This window comes from Meriones unguiculatus, chromosome 14 (genome assembly GCF_030254825.1).
Source record: "Meriones unguiculatus strain TT.TT164.6M chromosome 14, Bangor_MerUng_6.1, whole genome shotgun sequence".
In the NCBI taxonomy this organism is placed as follows: Eukaryota; Metazoa; Chordata; class Mammalia; order Rodentia; family Muridae; genus Meriones; species Meriones unguiculatus.
In genome coordinates this window covers 55,183,561-55,204,372 of record NC_083361.1, presented here as the reverse complement: position 1 = coordinate 55,204,372, position 20,812 = coordinate 55,183,561, and the positions used below count along the sequence as shown (strand labels likewise).

Below are 20,812 nucleotides of genomic sequence, written 5' to 3'. Positions count from 1 at the left end.
GTTCTTCTACCTCCGCCTGCAGAGTGAGTGCCACCATAGCCAGCTAGGAAGTATTTTTAGATAAGTGGAACGGTTCAGAAAGAAAACTACACTTAGATGGTAAAGTGAATTTCAGCAAAGACAGCAGGATAAATCATTGAGTAAAAACTATTTGTGTGTGTGTGTATGAGGGGAACATGCATGTGTGTATACACCTGTGCACACAGGTGTATGTATGAGAGGGTGTGTGTGGGGTGTTGGAGTATACAAGTAGTGACCAAAGGACAAGCCTTAGGTGTCCTGTTTTCTTCTTTCTTACTGGGATCTGGGAATAGAACAGAGATCATCTGGCGTTCTTGGCAAGCACCTTTACCTGCTGAACCATCTCACTGTCCCCATCACCCTGTTTTGTAAAGACAGTGTTTTAGCAAATGGTGTCAAAACAAGTAGATAACCATATGGCAAAAGATGAACCTTGATCTTACTCTTCAGCATTCACAAATGTTAACTGTAGTAGATCATTGACTTAAATGGTTTAAAGTGCAAACTTTAGAAGAAAAGAAAATGTCATGTTGTGTCGGGCTAAGTTTTCTTCAGCAGAGCAAAAGTGTAATAAATGCTTAAAAGAAGAAAGTGAAATCAAGAATAAAGAGCCGAGTGGAGATCATTGGTAGACTGCTTGCTGTATGTTCAACCTCCAGCACCGCAAAAATAAATAAGTGATTAAGCATATTCTATTAAGCCCAAATGCAGAATATGCAAAGACCTTTTACAACTCCATAATAGGACAGCCCAGTGGAAATGAGAAAACACTGTGACACATAATTCATAGAGAAAGTGTACAAATAAGCCAGCTCTCTAGTTTCCTGAAATGTAAATTAACAGGACAGGAAGTGTTCACTTTTAGTCTTTTAATGTGCAAAGTTAAAAGTGGTGAGGACACAGATGGGAGTACCTGACAGTGTGGTGCGTCACTGGCAAAGACAGAAAGCAGGGTAGCCACTGGCTGCGCACCACACAGCACTTCTTCTGAAGTTCAACTCTTACCATCAGAGCCTGCATCTCTCTCCTGTTACAACGAGAAATGAAAGTAGACATGAACGGGATAGCATCGTCCAGAGAGCCTCACGCTACAAATAAGTCAGAAGCACATGCAAAGAGAAGTCGCACATCTGCAGGTGATTCCTCTGTCATGAAGCCCTAGGAAGAGCAAAGCTTTGGCTTTGATCAGTGGTTTGTTTGCCTGGGTCGCAGAATCTAGGTAGGGAATTGGTTATAAAGGAAATTGGATGCTTTTCGTTAAGGTGACTATTTGTAACTTGCAACTTACCAGTCTGTGCACTTGAACAGATTTCACCTCTCCCAGCTGAAGCTTTTAGGAAACAGCCCACATGAAGCATAATAATGGTTCTTTGTTAAAAGTGTATTGTGTTTTCATATGTTGAGATTAGATGATGCTACCTTTGCTTAAAGTGGGTCTCACAAATGAGCGGAGTCTCGGGCAGGTAGGTGCAAGAAGCTTTGATGGAGTGTTACTTTAGAGAGTGCAGGGATGTCTTGCTGATGAAGAGAATTTGCAGATACCAATGAGAGAAGCAAAGGAAAGTCAGTCCAGTGGATTCTGCTTGTGTCACACATTTCTCACCAAACTTGACATGGTCCTGCAAATCTTATTGGCATTGCAATACTGCACTGAACTACCCTAATCCTGAAATATGTCTCATTTGCCCCCTTGTGGGCTCTGCTACTCCATTTCATCCTGTCACCTTTTCCTGGAGACAGTAGCTGCAGCTTTTATGTATCACTCCCCTCTAGCTGTTGGCCCTGGGCTTTGCTCACAGTTGGTTAGTTCATTTGAATGATCTGTGCTGAGTTGAGTCAGGTCTGTGCTCTGGGGTGAATCTGTGTTCTCTGAGTTCAGTGTTGCACTAGAATGTAAGTGGAGCCTCACTTAGACCTACAGTAAAAGCCAAACATGCAAGGGCAACTTGAGAACAGCATTTGAGCTCACCTTGTCAAAGAGAATGACTGTCGGGTGTAGGTAAGGATGCTGCCCCCCCCCCGGTCTCCCTGGGGGACTACAGGTGGGAGGAGTGGAGGAAGGTGTTCCCAGTATTCACTGACAGGTGAGAGATTATCTGGAAACACATGGTGAGGTATAGCTTAGAGACAGTTTTTCTATTTCCATTTGAATAGGTTAGTCATTTTTTCTCTTACTTTTCTTCATTTCATCCATTCTACTTATTTGATTTTTTTAAATTTTTACTTTTTTAAGATTTTTTTATTTATTTAATGTATGAGTGCTCTATCTGCATGTGTGCTTGCATGCAAGAAGAGAGCATCAGATTCGATGCTTGTGAGCCAACATGTGGTTGCTGGAAATTGAACTCAGGACTTCTGGAAGAGCAAGCAGTCAGTGCTCTTATCCTCTGAATCATCTCTCCAGCCCTATTTTTTAAATTTTTATTTTTAATTGGGAGGGGGGAGGAAAGAGGTGGGGAGTGGAGCCAGGAGAGAGAATGGGTTTATGTGTATGCATGCAGTGCCTGCAGAGGGTGGAAGAGGGTGTTTGAGCCCCTGAAGCTGGAGAAGCAGGTGGTTATGAGCTGCCTGCTTTGGGTGCTGGGAACTGAACCCAGGTTCTCTGAAAGAACAACAAGAGCTCCTGACCTTTGAGCCCTCTCTCCAGCCCTCACTTCATCTATTTTAGGTAACAGCAAGCATCAGTAAGACTCATCAGTCAGTGTGGTCTTAGAACTCAGTCTGTCAAAGTGAAGGATGACTGGTGCATGTTTGGACTCTTACAGTAGGTGGCAGCAGAGTGCTTCGCAGCAGTGTTGTAGCGTTCCTGTTGCATAGTCCTAGGTACTGAATATTTTAGTTACGGCCATTGCTGATACTTTCATATATATTTTTTGTTGTTGTTGTTGTTGGCAGATCAAAGTGATACTGTGGTTGTTAGCTGTCAGTTTACATCACTTGTTACGAGGAGCTAAAATAATAGTTTACTTTTTATAGGTTTTATTTGCTAACAACTCTTTAACTGCAGTTTTCACCCACTGCAGTATTATTAATACTTCAGCATATCATTTTCTGCCTCACAGGCTCTTGTAAGACAACCCAGCTGTTGTAGTCTGGAACTACAGATCTTATTAAATAGTATATAAGTATTTAATCACATAGCTTTGGGGGCATTTTGTGCCTGTGAAAAGCATTCATGATTTTTTTTTCTTTTGTAAACAACCCAAAAACTGAGTTGTGTGAGAAGCATTTTAAGGCTAGTCGTTAGCTCCGCCGGGGTTTTCTTCCTCGTTGGTTTCCTCACTTCCCCAGGAAGCAGCGTCCACACTGTTGGGCTGCTGCTCGGGGATGCCAGTGGGCTGAGAGCTACAAAGTGCTGACCCTCGGCACCATGGAAAGCCAAAGTGGTGGCGAGTCTGTAGCTTGAAGACGCCCTCAGCAGCTCATTCTTGTGGATTTTTCTCCCCAGGGACCTGTTAGTTTAGGAGAACGTTTTTAAAACTGTTTAAGAAAATGATTATGTAGTTTTGAGGTTTTTTCCCTTTTCTTTTCCTTTTTTTTTTTTTTTATTTACGCTTGCTTGCTAATTCTTAGAAACTCAGGACCATCTATAAACGAACTCAGTTGGAGTCCTGTCTTATTCATGCAAACATGCTTCATCACGGCAATGTCGCTCAGCATGTGTCTCACCTGCGCCTTTCATGGAGTGCAGAGACAGTGCCTTGCCTCTTTGCCCCCCTCACACACACACCCTATTAAATTCTAAAACTCTGGCCGACCGTAAACACTGTAATTCAGGGCAACAGTGTCACCACACATGCTTCTCTTTAGGTCAAGAAAAAGCACAAGAAAAAAAATAAAGCAAATAGCTGAAACCAAAGGAGAAATGTGAACTAGAGCTATGGTAAAAGCCAAGCAGGCTCAGCTCAATCCACAGGAGGGATGAGGTGCCGCTGTGAGTCCGTTGGCGGGGTCTATCTCTAAACATTGTTGGTCTTCTCTCCTTTCCTCCATGGACTTTCACATGATAACGTCCTACTAAAATGTGCTTTCTACTGAGACACACTTGTGTTAGGCCTAGGGAAGGTCCTCAAGTGTTGTTCATTGAGTTTAACCCTTCACGGTATGTGCTAACTGGCTGAGCCCTTCGCCACTCTGCTAGAGTAGCTTTGTCTCAGCAGCCACTGATGTTTCTGTTTTGGTTTAACCCTAGCTGATCCCACGGTGAAGGACTTAATCGGAGGCTTCACTGCTCTGCATTACGCAGCCATGCATGGCCGGGCACGGATTGCACGCCTGATGTTAGAGTCTGAGTACAGGAGCGACATCATTAATGCAAAAAGTAATGACGGCTGGACTCCCCTCCACGTAGCCGCCCACTATGGTAGGGACTCATTTGTCCGGCTCCTCCTGGAGTTCAAGGCTGAGGTCGACCCGCTCAGTGATAAAGGTACAACACCACTTCAGCTCGCCATCATCCGAGAGAGGTCAAGCTGTGTGAAAATCCTCCTGGACCACAATGCCAACATCGACATTCAGAATGGATTCCTGTTGCGCTATGCTGTGATCAAAAGCAATCACTCTTACTGCCGCATGTTCCTTCAGAGAGGGGCAGACACAAACTTGGGGCGCCTAGAAGACGGACAGACTCCTTTACACTTGTCTGCCCTTCGCGATGATGTGCTCTGTGCACGGATGTTGTATAACTATGGAGCTGATACGAACACAAGGAACTATGAAGGTCAGACCCCACTGGCCGTTTCAATAAGTATTTCAGGAAGTAGTCGGCCGTGTTTGGATTTCTTACAAGAAGTTACAAGTATGTAATATAATTACTACTATTATTGCATCTTTTCCTCTTAATTCTCACCTTCTGAATGGCTTGAGATATTTCTGTAATATGAGATGACTAGAAGTTAATCATTCTTATAAGTCCTGTCCGGTAAGTAATTCTCATTCATCCAAAAAGCCCGTTGTATTACTAAAGGTCAGGTTTAGAGGAAATGACAGGCATTTTTTTTTTTCAAAATGAAGTTGGATGTTAGCACAAGGCAGTTCCCTCTGCACCTCTCTTAGACTGTGGGCTTCAGATGGAAGAATTAGAAGGGGTTTTAGGTTCCTTAGCTGTGGGAGCAGTTTCGCACTTCCTCACTAAGTCCCACAGGAAAGGAATGTCACTCTGGCTGTTCAGATGCCCCAGGAAGAGAGGCTAAGGATACTTGATGTTGTGAGCAAACAGTAGAAAATTAGGCACTGGGTCCCCAGGCCACACAGCTTCTATCGGTGTCTGCCCAGTTTCCAAGAGACACTTTATTTACACCTTCAAGTGTCTGGCTCATCTAAGGCAGCGGCTGTCACTGTGTTGCTCTCCGAGAGGAGTGTTAGTTTTCATGGACATTGTTTCCTTCTCTGGCCCTGCTTTCCTGAGACAGCCTAAGAGCATAGATAAGAAGTTAGTGTGTGATCCAGGAAGCCAATCTGTAAGCACCATTGATTAACTCCCTGCAATACTGTCTGGTGCCTCGCTGATCCTCCCCACGCCATCTTGATTACGGAAGGAAGACCAGCCTCTGATTATGTGGCATTTATGATAGGCCAATTTTAGTTTTGAGTTTTTAAATTTGGAAGCCAAGGGGGTGGAACAAGTAAGCAAAAAAGGACAGTAGAGTCTGGAGGACATGGAGGTGTGTTACATGACCAGTTGCTGGGTAGTGCAGACAGCCAGCTGCAGAACCTAAGGAGATGAACTGCCCCTTCCCCTATGGCCAGGCTGGAACAACTTAGGGTGGGACTTACATGTCCCACATGGGCATCATTGTGGAGCTGGGAGGGTCCTGAGTGTTTGGGCCTTTGGGGTTGTGTTAGAGTTCTGAGAGGGAAAGCAAATTATAAAAATGCTTGCCTAAACCAAAAGAGGAACTTAGTTCTACAACAAACAGGGAAAGCAGAAGAACGTTGTTGAAAGAGTACAGTTCTCTAACTTGGTGAAAATACCTAAGGAAAGCATAACCTGAAGGGATGGTTAACTAATAATGGAATCCCCCTCTCCCTCTGCCAGAGGAACTGGTTATAATTTAGCTGAGGTTTTGTTCTCAGCATCTCCCTTCACCGCAGTGTAAGGTTCTCTAGTGAAGCGGTAAGGACAGACAGAGTTTGGAAGATGTTTTAAAACATTTAGCTCTACTCAGTGTGTTCGGATGTTTTGGCTGCCTGTATGAATGTGCGCCATGTATGTGTAGTATTCAAGCAGGCCAGAAGGCCTCCTGTCCTCTGGAGCTGGAGTTACAGGTATTGTTAGCTGTCCTGTGGATTCTGGGAGCTGAACCCAGGTCTTCCGCAAGAGCAGTGCTGCTGAGCCAGCTCCCAGAAAGTAAACTCTTCCCAGAAAGGCAGAGAACTTTCATGAGAGGGCTTAACCTTCAAGGAGTGACTAAGAAAGACTTTGATACTAAAAAGATGACATTTTAATGAATTTTTATGAATAAAATGCCTGGAATCTTATTCACAGTGAATTTGTAGTTCCAGGCGATGGCCCATCTAGAAATGCTTAAGCTCGGATTATAGACTCTACGCTGCACCAGCCACTTGTGCAGGGAAGCGGGCTGAAAAGGACTGAAGCGAGCTATAGTTGAGTATGGCAATGCACACCTATAATCCTAGCACTTGGGAACCCAAGACAAGAGGACTTGGGGTTCTAGGTCAGGCCCGGCTATGTAGGAATTGACTTCAGTCACAAAACCTTGTCTCTAGAGAGCAAAATAAGGAGCTGGTGACCTGCAGTTGCTTGTGCTTACGGTGTGGAGGCACAACCCACTAGAGTGTAGCACTAGAAAAGGTGCTGCCTCTTACTTGGTTGGTGAGGTTGCATACAGAAAAGCTGCTGACCTCAGGGGTCCTTTCCGTGTGATTGTTTCCCCTTAGGGAGGAGAAGGGCACGTCCAGAAGACAGAGTAGAGTCAGGGCTTGTCTCAGGTCACCTGGTGTCCGGGTCCTCATTTTGCCAGTGCCCTCCGTATCTACACAGTGTGTGGCAACTTTTCCTCTGCAGAACTGCTGCTTCACTGGGGTGCTAGTCAGGACTTTCGTCGCTCTAATGTTTCTATTGGGTTCAAATGAATAATCATACTTACTCTAGGTTCTCTGGCTTACAGTAATTGCAGCATCTATGTCACATCTCGGTCTGGTTCTGACGCTGGCTTTATCTCTTTGGGTGTTTTTCTTTTTATCCTGCCTAGCGTGGTATGTAAGTTTTTTTTTAAAGATGAAACTAGGCATGATATGAGAAGGAGCAGCAAGAACTCAAGTGAATAGCCCCACTTTCCTTTCAAGAGGGTGTTGGCTATGTTGCTCTGCCTGGCTTGTGGCTTGCTGTATAGACCAGACTATCTGCAAACCTGCAACAGATCCCTCTGCCTATGTTTCCCTAGTGCTGGGGTTATAGGTTTGAGCCACCATACTCCACTTCTGATAGTCTTCATGTCAGGCTTCCTAGTCATCTGGATAGGCTTGAAGCTGTGTTTAATGTAACTGCAGATAGCTGAATGTGCAAAGCTCTCCAGTGTCCTCATTCTCCCCTTCCCCCACTCTCACTCTCATGCCCTTGACTCCTGCTCAGGTCTATGTGCTTTAACGCACTGCTACTACGTTGGAGCCCTGTTGGTGTAGTTTTAAGGGTGCTGCAAGAGGCCATCACCCCATGATCTTATTAATTTGCAGTCATTTAAGTGGGCCTGTGTCCCCAGGCTGGAATCATTATCCATGTTTTGCCTTAGGTAGGTTTCCTCCTGCAGCCGGGTAAGGCGAGATAGGAAGGCTAAGGAGGCCAAGCCAGAGACATGTCCATCCCCTGGGTGAGTCTTTTCCTTTGGAGAGCAGCCTCAGTTATGGTGAGGTTTGGGGTGCTGGTTACATATGCCCTCCCCTGCCATAGCCATCAGGGGCTTTATTGGTCTTCACTTTGAGGACCTGGCAGGGCTTGCTGAAACTGGCTCTTGATTTCCTGTCCATCCACAGTCTCCAGTGTTTCTGTTTTATGGGTCAGGTGGCTTCTGCTCAGGTAAGCATGCCTCAGCTTAGGTGCTCTGGGCTTATCACAGTCTCCAGAGCTTTTGATGTAGGTGCTCTGCCTGCAACGTCAGCCTTTTTGATTGCTTCAAGATCAGCCTTAGCATTTAAGGTTGAGCAAGGTTTTCTTCCTTAAGGACTCAGGAGTGATGACTTCTCTACACATGAGAGAGTTGAAATGGGACATCCATCTGGTTTACCAGTTTTTATTTGGAGTGTGAAAGCATCCTTGCTGTGGTTCTTTGAGCTGAGGAGAGTTTGTTCACTGGGATCATCACAGGCTCTCAGCTGTGCTTATATCAGAGATGCTGTCAAACCAGCAGAATGGGGTGTCACAAATGACTGCCTAATAACCTTGAGCAGGCTCTTCAGCCCCAGACTCACACTAAGAGCTCAGTGCCCTCCTCATAAAAATGGGGGAGCTGGACCAAATTGTTGCCAACGGCTACTTATAAAGGCAGTGGTTTTCAGTCACTTGGGAAGAATAGATGGATGGGAGAAAGGAGAGGGAAGGCAGTGAGGGGGAAAAGGGGAGGTGGAGAGGGACACACATACGCACACACACACACACACACACACAGAAAGTGAGAACTATATAGAACTGGTTTTTGTTTCTTTGTTGTATTTTCTCAAAGAATGGGTTTCCAAGAGTCCGTAGGTTGTGTTAGGTGGGCATAAGGTCCACTAGTTGCATAGCCATAGTGTTTGCCCTTTTCACTGTGATGACCTTTGTGCCAATGGTGTATAAACTCTAAACTGTTTCCAGGTTAGCATGACAGACAGCCTGGCTGGTATGGTGCTGATAATAACTGTTTTCTTGACTGCCAGGCAACCGCAGTCATGAGTATTCCAACCCATTTACAAATGTCTTTGACAAAGCAGTAAATATAATTGAATTAAATCTTGTCCCTTTGTGCACTTACCTTTTAAGTGTTCTGTAGATGAGAATGACTGAGTGGAGGGAAATTGACAGGTTTGTCTGAGCTACCTCAGCAGCTTTTTTTCATAGAGAACCATTTTTCCTTGAAAGACTGACTGACAGCCAAACTATACCATTTAATTATGGGCACTTAGCAGGCATTTTCTCGGAAACGAACAAAGTTCACTTGTCACTTTAAGGAAAATGACCACAGTATTGATGACCAGTCAGACTTTGAGCTTTGAAAAGAGGGGTTTTGAAAACTTGTATTTACAATTGTGAGAGTCCTCCTTTGTACTGATTTTCTGAGCTCAGTAGAAATATTAAGAAAAGTAAATTTTTTGGGATCATAAAATGGGATCCACTGACAATTTGAAGACGTGCATAAGCTAGTGTGCCATTGAAGACATGCGTAACTTAATTGCCACATATTCCCCTTGACTAATTTATGTTACTGTCTGTATGGGTAAAAGTCCATTCAAAGTTTAAAACATACCAATGGACTGTAATATAAAAGCACAAAAAGGTCATCAATGTAATTTCAGATTCTGTATCACTGTTGGGACTGGGGAGACAGTTCAGCTGGTAGTGTTTGCCAAGCAAGCATGGAAACATCAGTTTGGATAACCAGCACCCAAATAAAAGGCTGGGCATGGTAGCATGCTTTTGTAACCCCAGCACCGGGGGGAGTGAAGGCAGAAGGATCCCAGGCAGTTGGTGAGCTCCAGGTTTAGTGAGAGAGCCTGCCTCAAGAAGTAAGGTAAAAGAGCAGTTGAGGAAGACAGTATTTACCTCACACATTCACTTACGTATATATGCAACACACACACATCAAATTGAAAAAGAAAAAAGCCCCTTGTCTCATTTTAAGAGGATTTCATTGAGGATCCAAGACTGCCTGGAAAGGGCTGCTGTAAGTGTTGCTTGCTTTCCTAGCAACATATCTGAACGAAGCTAGAGTTCTTCTGGTCAGGCTAGCACAGTGACTGAAGTTCAGAGCAGATGGAAGGCAGACATCAAGAGACCTTTGCAGGAAAGGAGAAACAGCACTGTCTTCATAGCTGTCTCATTCTGGAAAGTGACTCTTGTTCATTTGTTTTCATAAAATTATTTCAGCTGATGAACTGATCACTGTTATTTTTAAACAAGTCAAAAATGTTTCTGACTTTTTCGTTTTTCAAAATAATGGTAAATATAGACAATACAATCTGCACAAGGTAGAATTCTTTGAGAGTCTACCATTTTAAAGGTGCAAAGGCACCCTTCAGCTCAGAATGGAAAACTAACAGTGCTAAGGGTCAAGCCAGGGCCGTGGGCATGCTGTGTGATCATTCTGCCAGCAGACCCCATTCCTAGCCCTGCATTCAGGATTTTTGCGTAAGGGTGTCCTATCAGCCTGGTGGTTTTAGAATTTCAAGAATCCTCAATGCACTTTTGATTAAAGTTAAAATCTGTGGGTAAGCTGACAGCTTGCCTCATGTTCACATGTTTATGGCTTAGGCTCTGGAGAGACCCCTCGTTCCTGGACAGTATTTATAAAACTGTGGCTTTGCTAACTCGGGATAAGTGGTTCTTGTCAGTTAGGTTTGGTACCTTGTTTCACGGGAGCAGTTTTGAGACACAGAACGTGTTAAAAATGCACGGTCCCCATCCACCTTGCTAGTGTGGGTGCCTCCAGCATCTTCTCACACACCTATGGCTCTGCTCTAGACTGTCCTCTGGTTGATTGAGTTTATGTTTAAGATTCTGAGATACCTAAGCTGAGACAGTGACCCCTGTTCCCGAAATGTCACACAAAGACTAGAATCACCCATCAGTATGCTTTCAGTGCTATAGTAAAGGTGGGCCTGGGGTAGATTTTGATTTGTGTGTTTTAGGGAATTAAATAGCTCATAATGCTAAAAGGAAAAATTTAAGTGGCTGGGAAATGAGTTGTGTAAACTGTTTCACGGGAGACTTAATCTGTCAAGTACTTAAGATAGTTGTTTGCTGGAACATTAATCACAGATGTTTAAAAATACTGTTTTATAAATATCGAAGTAACCAGAAATATGTTTTTGTTTAGATTTCAGTAATAGTCAAGTACTCCGTTATTTTAAAAAAAACAACACAAAAGTTTACAGAAATAAGATTTGAGACTAAAAGTAAAAAGGAAGAAGTAAAAAAAAGTTGAGGCTTGTGGGGTCGTGGTTCTGTACATGCTTAGTGTGTGTGAAGCACGGGATTCAGTCCCTGGTACCACTAACACACACACACACACACACAGTACACACCTTTAGAAAATACAGGCTAATAAAAGGCATGGGTTCTCTGCTTTTAAAATTTCAGGAAGTCAAACAGGCTCTGGCTTTCTGAGCTAAATCCAGCACAGAGTAGGAATGTGAGCAGATCCCCCTACAGAGGGCCTGGATGTCCACTTCCCTGGCCTACTGAGTTCATCCCGACGCCTCCGTTGGTATTTTGTCGGTGGCCTATTGTACAGTGTACTCCGTCTGTGCTGGAATTCATGTGACGCTAAGGTTTTGTTTTGTTTTGTTTTGTTTTGTTTTTCTTAATGAATTGGAGATTTTTGCCAGACCATCTACATTAGAGTCTTACAGGGGCTTCTGCTCTTAAAAATCCTTCCTAGAAATGAACAGTACACTGTTGTTATTCAGATATCACCACATTTTAGGTTCTTTGACACAGAGAACATCTTTTTTAATAAATCACATTATTCTAAATAACTAGAAAGTATCTTATTCCGTACCTTTTTGTAGTGTTTTTTTATAATCCCTACTGTTAATGTTGGCACCTACAGATGTCTTGACATTTGTAAGTAAATCACTTACAAATCATTTTTTGCTTGTCTTTGTTATTTTTCTATCACTGTGATAAAACACCATGACCAAGGCAACTTACAGAAGACAGTTTATTTGGGCTTATGGTTCCAGAGGGTTAGCATCTGTGATGGCAGGACAAAGGCACAGCAGCAGGGGCAGGGAGGAGTAACACATGCACCAGTGAGAGAGTGAGCTAGTAATGGCAAGAATCTTCAAGCTCTCAGAGCCCACCTCCAATGACATGCTTCCTCCAGCAAGGCCACCCATCCTAAGCCATCCCAGAGAGTACCACTAGCTGGAGACCAAGCATTAACATGCCCAGGATTATGGAGGACATCTCATTCAGACCACCAAAGCTCAGCCGCCTAAGGAAAAATGTAACCAGTAGACTTCTGTCAGAAAGCTGATTCTGTGTGTATTTGAACTGTAAGTGAATCCTGTGATTTTTACTTTAAGGGAGCTAGACCCTGCCATTGGACCTATAAAGCAAGAATTGTTCATCCCACTTTATACTTAGCCTCAGTAAGAGGACTTTAGAAGCAAGAGCAAAAGAATAATGTATGATTGCCCAGACATGGTGGTACATGCCTTTAATCTTAGCACTTAGAAGGCAAAGGCAAGTGGATCTTTGTGAATTCTAGACCAGCCTGGTATATATGGTAAATTCCAGGCCAGCTGGGGCTACATAATGGGACCCTTGTGGTAGACTTTTCAAACAGAGATGGAGAGGCTCTGTAGGAACTGAGAGATTCTGGTGCAGTCCCGAGGAAGGGAGCACCCTCTTTATTTCTTGGCCACTCCCCTCCCTGTCACTGTGCCCACCACTACAAAGGAGCCCAGGACTTCATCCTCTGTGGTTGCCCCTGGCTGTCTGAAATGTTTGCTCTTTGTCTACCTTTATGAGTATGCTTTAAAGATTCATTTGTAATTACATATGGGTATCTGTGTATGTGAGTACAGTTGTCCACACAGTCTGGAGGCATCGGATCCTCTGGAACTGGACAGTGCCAGATGGTTGTTTATAGCCAACATGGGTGCTAGGAATTGAACGCAGGTCCTCTGGAAAACCAGTTCCCACACTTTTAACAGATGGGCCATCTTTCTAGCCCCCAAGTCCAAATACCTTTATCCCAAGAAATAAATTAGGCCTCCCTCACAAAAGCCATGAGGGGGTCACTTTGGGACAGTTAATTTTCTAAGTTACACCCTTCCCCAGGGTTTTTATTTATGCTAAACTGGGCCCTTCAGAAGCAGATTTCCTATTTGGTGCCAACCCGGTTATTAGTAATGATAGGCTTCTCCACAGCTTGGAAAGGTTAACCCTTTGAACTGTTGAGTAATCCCATTGTAGTTTGTTAGTTGAACACCATGTAGTTTTTGTGGCACCCTTCAGGGTTTATAATTCCATAAAATGCAGTCTGTGGGGAGCTGTCCCTCGAGCCTCCCTGTTACAGTCCACAGCAGAGCAGCACTTACTCATTCTCGAGTGGGTGGTGTGTGCGTTTCTGTTGATTTTTTTCCCCGTTTTTTCTCATTCATTTTCTTCCTTTTTTCCCTCTGCTTCTGCTGGTCCTCTTCTTTGCTCCTCTATTCTTTGAAGCCTGCATTGCTAAGTATGTATTGGGTACTTAAGAAATGCTTTTATAAAGTTTGTGGGCAAGAAATAAATATCCATCTTATAGTCATAATCTCCTAGTCCCAAGATGATGTTTCTGAACAATGACTCCCAAGATGCCTTTGGAGCAGCAGTAACCCTGAGCTGTCCTTAATGGACAGCTGTTAGCCTGCCATTGACGCCACACACCAGCAAGCCAGCCAAGTTAGGTTCTTGGTGTGAGCAAGGAGGAATAGTGATACCCTCTCTCAGATGCACATCCTTTGCCACTGTAAAGGTCTTCATATTCAGCCCTTGAAGTCACACAGTGACTTCCAGCAAGTTGCCCAGCTGTCCCCTGCTGGTGGCTCTTGCTTGTTCCTTTTCAGTCATCTTGTTTTCTGACCATCTCCACACTAGGAAGAGGAAGACCACCTTCCAAGGATGGCCTTCTATTTCCCTGAAAATGCGAAGAAATATTACCCTACAAGCGTTTAGCAACTAATATTTTTAAATTTACTTTCCAGTTATTTTCGGTTTTCCCTACACTGTTCTCAACACTTGGCCACAATGAATGTTTTTAATTCTTATAAACCCTTTGAGGCAGATGCTGTTATGAGGAAAGTTAAGGCGGCAGGCTAAACACCTTGGCATAGACTGTGTGGGTGGTGAGTGGCAGGGCCAGGAGCCAAGCCTGTGTATTCCGCCTCTAGGATTGTTGATTTTAACCACTACAATATGCCCTTATCATTCAAGGCAGTTTTGTAGTCAGGAGTTACATGTGGTTAAAAAAACATTAAAAGACCACATTCTTCTGCAATATTAAAGGATGCCGTATGTGGCATGTTGCTTAAAAAGCACAGGGGAAGTAACAAACTGAGAAAAGCATTCCAGTATCCTTAGGCTTAGTACTTCCACTGAGCAAAGCATTCCAGAACATGTAGGCCTGGATGGTCCTGGCTGAGTTCCCAGTGGCCTCAGCGCTAACTCACTAGCCACTGAGTGAATGAGCTATTTTGCAAGCAAATCCCCAGTCAAGCTGCTCCAGAAACACTGCATGGAGCAAACAAATAACATAATAGAGTGTCGTCTTAAGTGGTTAAATGTTAGGGGAACTCAGTAAAGTACTGATGATACTGACATGTCCAACCCCTCAGGTGCTCTGACTCCTAGGAGAGCACGTGTGAGGTGCCCTTGGAAAGCAGTGTGTCCATCCAGGCCTTCCAGAGCAAGTCTTGGGTCTTTTCTTTTTCTTTCCTATTCTGGAGTGCTGGGAATGAAACCTGGAGGCCTTTCGCTGGGTAAAGGGAAGTGCTCTCCTGCTGAATGCCATTGCTAGGCCAGGAGATCGAAGTCTGATGAGGCTCTCTTCACTTAGAAAAATTACTTAATTTTGCATTATCGCTGTGAAAACAACACAAGCAAGAGATAAAGTACTCAGAACAGCAGTGCTTATCCAAGGACAGCCTGGGACCCTCCCAGGGAGGCTGTGAGGTTGGAGTGACCTCATGTCTATAGTATGGTGTTATCTGCCCTCTTCATTTTCCTTCTCTCCTGAGACTACATGGTGTGGTTTTTATTTCAGCAGACTGAATGCAAATGTGCACAAGAAAGCTCAGCTCTCCACTGTAAAGCCCTGCAGTCTAAAGCATGGCAGACAGTGGGGGGTGGGGGATGCTATTCCCCTTTCACCATTTTGTTACATTTTGGAAAACATAGTTTCCATCATCTGTTGGTCATTTTAGTAAGTAACTGGTTTGCTTTAATTACTTTTAGATGAATTACAGGTATTTATGAAAATTCTGTTGTAATGTCTGATGTGGTTATCACCATAGATACTTCCCACATCAAAGTTCTTTCATACCCTCCATAATTTTTAAGAACATAATGGGATTCGAGACTAAATGTTTGATAGCCACTGGAATACGCCATCTCCTTGACTTTTGAAGCATGTTACTTAATCTCTCTGAGGCTCCCAGTAAAATGAAGTGATGCCACATATACCTCACTTGTGAAAGAATTAAAGGACTCCATACATAGCAGAAGCTTCTGCTGTACATGAAGCAGCAGGCATTCATTATGGGATAGCCTTTTCAGACTGTCATGTCCTGTGTGACTCCAGACACGTACTGAAGCATTGTTCAAGAAGTTTTCCTTGTATTGGCAATGACCAGTACTGTTAAGGTATAAAACAAAGTTGTGGAGAGAAAAAGAATGGGGGTTTTATTGCTTCTGTTTTGAAGTCACTGACAACAGTGGCTCCTAGCCAGTGATAGGTATGGACTATAAAGTGAGCTAGCGATTCAGACTGGCATAAGGTGTCTTTCAAACTCCCTTGCTGCTGGACCACCCAGCCCTCATCCCTTATCCAGGGTTCTGCTCAGCCCGAATGACAGTGATTAGGCAAGCAGACATCACTTGCAAAGGTCCATAGATACTGGGGCTAAGTGTCAAGGCTTCAGTATCTAGTCTCAGAGTTGAAACAGTCTGCCATACAGAGCATCTCATGCAGTCCATGCTTCTCTTGTGGAGAAATGGAGGCCCAGAGAAAGCATGTGCTCACAGAAGCGCACCTATGTATTAAGAGTCTCATCAGGACAGACCCACACAGTTCTTTGATTTATAGTAGAAAGAATACCAGCCTTGGGATCAGAGAGACTGTCCTTAGTCTTACCCTACGCTACAATTGCTTGTCCAACAGCTGCCTGCCAGTATACTCCAGCCCCTCCTCCTGAAGACATTATTGGTAGAGCAGAGATGGAGGCATCTACCTGTTAGTTGCTTGTCTGTCAGGAGTGACCCAGTTTACCCAGCACAGGAGAGATCTTTTGGCCCATGGTGTCACAGGGTTACATCCACAGTTGATTGGCCCCACATCTTGGCAGCAGAGGCTGTTCCTGTCATAGTCGAAGAGAAAGAGAAGAGAAAGCAAGACAGGAAGCAAAGTCATGACAGGTGAAGCTGTTCTTATCACATCACAGTAGACAGGGAAGAGGAAACCGGGAGCAACCCAGGAATAGTAAACTCCCAGTGCCCTGCTACAGCTGACATGTATCCTCTAGCTGGGTCCCACCTGCTGGCGCTTCCACAGCACACACCAAAGCAGTACCATCCATCTAAGCACACAGCATTCAAATCATGTGCCCAACAGGAACATTATGTACCCAGACCATAACACTTCCACCTTGTAAAGGGCTTTGGAAAAGACCAGGTGGGGGAGCCACCACACGAGGACACCAGTGACGCTTCAGTCAATCCAACGTTCCAGTCCTTTGCTGTAAGGTCCATGGCAGGCACTTCTCGGAAAGCAACCTTTTCCTCGACCTCAGAGGCCTTCCCTCTTCAATGCTTTGTACCGTTTGTAACATTTCTTTCTTTCTTTTTTTTTTTTTTTCTATCATTTTAGGACAACCCAGAACCCTGCAGGACCTGTGCCGAATTAAAATTCGACAGTGTATAGGCCTTCAAAACCTGAAGCTGCTTGATGAACTGCCAATTGCCAAGGTCATGAAAGACTACTTAAAACACAAATTTGATGATATCTGATACACCTGGACTGTGAGCAAGATTAAGAGTTATTCCAGATACTTAAAAGGCTTCGGGCCTTGCCCAAAGTATATCCTATGCAATTTCTGATTTGCGGTCAAGTCAGAAAGCAGGTATACACTTTTAGGTTTTTTGTTTGTTTGGTTTTCATTTTAGGGGAGGGACATATATATATATATATATATATGTATATATATATATACACATATATATATATATGAACACACACACACCACACGCTTGAAGGTCTTAATTTGGTTTCTTGGTCCAAGTCTACGAGGTCCAAGCCTTTCTATACAATACTGCATTTAGAAAAATTGTTTTTCCTAAGTGCACAAACACAGGCAGGTATGAAGCAGAGAATTTTCCCTCTTGATGCTCTGGTTTCACTGTTGAACAAGGTACTAGAAACCAGTAGAAGGAACACTTGTTAAAGTGTGGTAGTCCCAGGCTCCCCTGGTGGACCCTGGGTGACGCTGGAAAATTCCCTGTGAAGAAACTTACGGTAATGCTGTCACCTCATTCATTTTTAATGAGTACAGATGAGCTGTTTAAAAATTCTTTTCCCTTCTAATTAATGTAGCTTTCCAATGAAGGAAAACCCAGTACCTCTGCTTCCTTTTGGTGTGCGCTTATTTTTAAATTATTTTTTTTTAACAACTGTAGGACACTACCCTGAGACATTGTGTTTTAGCTCCTCTCTCTCTCTCTCTCTCTCTGTCTTTCTCTCTCTCTCTCTCTCTTTCTCTCTTGTTGAATTGTGCTTTTAAAACAAAGTTAATGGGGAAAGGAATTAACTTTTTAAAGCCAGTGTGTTCTGATTTTTAAAGCAGTGCCTCGTGTGCAGCTCTCTCTTGGTGTAGTCTCTCGATGGTCTCACTCTTCCCATTCCTCGGCTGGCTTCCTCATGCCCCTCAGAGCAGTAACCACTGCCAGTCCCACTGCAGACCAACAGTATGTCACTTAGCTTCCATTTTAAGCTTTGTGTTTTATTTCACTTTAAGGAACAAATTTCGTATGCTGGTGATACAGTGTTCTCTAGAAATAGCCCACATTCTTGCTAAACCATTTTTTTCAATGATTAAATGATTTGGGGTGGTTTCATGGTGTTTTTTGTTTTTTTTGCTTTTTTCTTCTCCTTCTTGGTAATATATATATACATATGTATTTTAAGGGTAAAGTCTCTAATGGGCACCCTTTTGTGAGCCTGGCAAATTGCTAATGTGCTAATTACATATTTCCAGTCTGTTTTGAAGGTAGGTACAGTAAAGCTCTTCGAGACAAATGTTTTGTTTTCTGGGTTGGTTTGACAAGTATGTGCGAGGTAGACCTGGATAAGGTGAAGTGTCAGTAGCAAGGGAGAAGGTCCTGTAAGAACTCAGCATCAGAGATGTGCCCTTGAGCGCGTGCTCATTCTGCATTCGCCATTGTGTTAGTTTGAGGAGACCCTTTGCAAAGTGCCCCGATGCCATGCTTAGTGCTGTGACAAAATTTTTAAATATTTACAAACTGTTACCAAATTTTGCTATCAGAAGTTTTCAAGGTAAGGGTTTCTCCTTTTGTTGGAATGGTCAGTTTGAGCGCAGAGAGCGTAAAACTCTTTCACCTCAAAGTGTAAGTAAGCAGAATCAGGTTTCGCGGAGTTCAGGCTATCAGTGCTGTTTTTCTCAAGCCCAGAGTTTATCCTCTTGGCTGCAGAGTAGCCGTGACATCAGAGCATGTGCATCTGCCTGTGTCTAGATGGCACGTGGATTCCTCAACAGGCAACTTGGGCAGGAAGCATGATTCAGGGATTCACTGATGTGGCCTGTAGACTCCTTCCGCAAACTAGGGAGCATGTAGCCAGAGTTCTATCTGATCCTGGAGTCGTTGAGAACCCAGTGGATATGGCTTGGGTGCTGTGACCTTGTCTGGAAGGTTATCTCCTTGGAGAGTCCCCTGTGGAGACAGCTGCAGAGCTGTGTTCTCATTCTTTATTCAGGACCTAGGTCAAGGCTGGAGACTCATTAACAGCCTGAGGGACACAAAGTGACCAGAAATTACTTGAGTGTACCTTCTGTTAGAACCCCCAGCCCAGCGTGGTGAGTGGTGTGAGGGAACCTGGAGTCTGCACTCTGAGCTGCCATGTTAGTGTCCAGTTACACAGGGCTCATGTGTGTGTTTATTTATTTAGTAAGTTAAAAACGGTATTCACTCTCCAGCCATTCAGAGGGTTCTGAACTAAGCCACTGAAATTGAATCAGGGAATCCCAAGTAAAAAGATCATATTAAGGCAAATTTTTTTGTGTGTGCTATGTGCTGCTGTGACTTCAGAAAAAAAAAAATTATGAGCGCTCTTTCTAGAATCAAAAATTCTATTTAATGAAGAAGTGTATAATTACATTATTTATTGTTTGAGGTTTGATTTATCTGGAAGCTTAAAGAAATGTTCTTTGTTTATTAATAGAACCCCAGTCATATACTGTATCTAATGGTAACCGAAATGCTGTACAGTTGCTAACATGATCATGATGAACATGTAGGTCTGCACTTGAATTTGATTATCAGAGAAGCATTCTGTGGCCATGAGGAAAGAAAGCACGCATTTTCCGAATCTCAGCCTATTGCCTTTCCAAAATTTTGACTAAATTTGCCACTGATTTTTTTGTGTTTCTTTTGAAATTCATTATTTAAGCCTATTACTAAAACTTTATAAAATGCATTTGGCAAACACACCAAAGAAACCAGTCATAAAAGATTATGATCATTAATGAACTGCAAACCTCATCTTTTGAAAACAAGGGTGTTTCTTTGTAAATATTTGTGTTTATAAATGTACAGCAGAATAAGAGTGGTTTTTTAGATTATTTAATTCCCATATTTCTAAACGATTTACTACAGAAAAAGCCCTGCTCATTAGTCCAGACGACTTGTTTGGTTTCATTTAAATTCATCATCAGTCATGCTTGGAAAAACGCTTCCGCTGCAGAAGTCCGCATTCTGGCAGTGGCAAGAGTCCAGCCACTTTGGAGCACGAGGGAGCCCAGCATGACCTGTGAGGCTCACACCCTTGTAGGACACCAGAAAAGCGTAGCTTAATGGCCAGAGTGGACCACACGAAAGAGTTTCGAACCTCCCTGCTCAATCACTTGTTAGCCCAGGATGGGATTGGGAAAAGTCCGTTTGCCCACAAATTTAGCTTTCATGTAACTCCCCGTGTGTTGTATCATAATATATTCTGTTCTTTCTTTGTAATGTAAGTTTTGCTTTGGGTCAATTTGAATTAAAAAAAAAATCTTAAATCTGGTTTAAAAAAAAAAAGAAATGCAACTGGATTTGCGTTTTCATTCTACTCTGCCTTCTTAACAACTCTGGGTGTTTGGTCAAATGAAATAAAGCTGTATTTTTTCATCAGCATGTTAGGTCACTGATGACAAGGTAAGAAAATGATCTCAAAACAACTCCATTTGAAGCCATTTCTTTTCCTTTTCATTTATTTACTTTTTAGTTGTTTATTACATTTACTTATTTACCTTCTCATTTTGTGGAGATCAGAGGATAACATGCAGAAGTCTTTTCTCTGCTTCTATTATGTGTGTCCCTAGGAATCAAATTTAGATGGTCAGGCAAAGCCCTCAGTCTGCGGAGGCTCTCTCTCACTGCCCCACCCACTTTAAAGTACATCCTGTGAATACAAACGGAAAAGGACTTGGTCTTGAGTGTTGATCCAGCACAAAGGCTTCATGAGGCAGGTTTACCATCTGCTACATCATGACTAAGAAGATGGGCACTTAGCTACTTTTCCACCATGACCAAGGCAGCTCACACATGCTTAGCTATTCCAGAGGGGAAAAAAGACCATCATGGAAGGCAAACGGCAGGATGGTG

General features: G+C 43.3%; 1 protein-coding gene across 1 annotated transcript in view; it reads left to right on the top strand.

Moving 5' to 3' along the window:
• The window catches only part of Asb7 (ankyrin repeat and SOCS box containing 7), a 46,417-nt gene extending 26,168 nt beyond the window's left edge, over positions 1-20,249 (top strand). Inside the window, exons 5-6 of the mRNA XM_021633261.2 lie at positions 4,214-4,819; positions 16,806-20,249. Of these exons, the coding sequence (XP_021488936.1) occupies positions 4,214-4,819; positions 16,806-16,945 (746 nt within the window). The 3' untranslated portion in view covers positions 16,946-20,249. The remainder of the gene's footprint in view (positions 1-4,213; positions 4,820-16,805) is intronic.
• Positions 20,250-20,812: the final 563 nt, after the last annotated feature.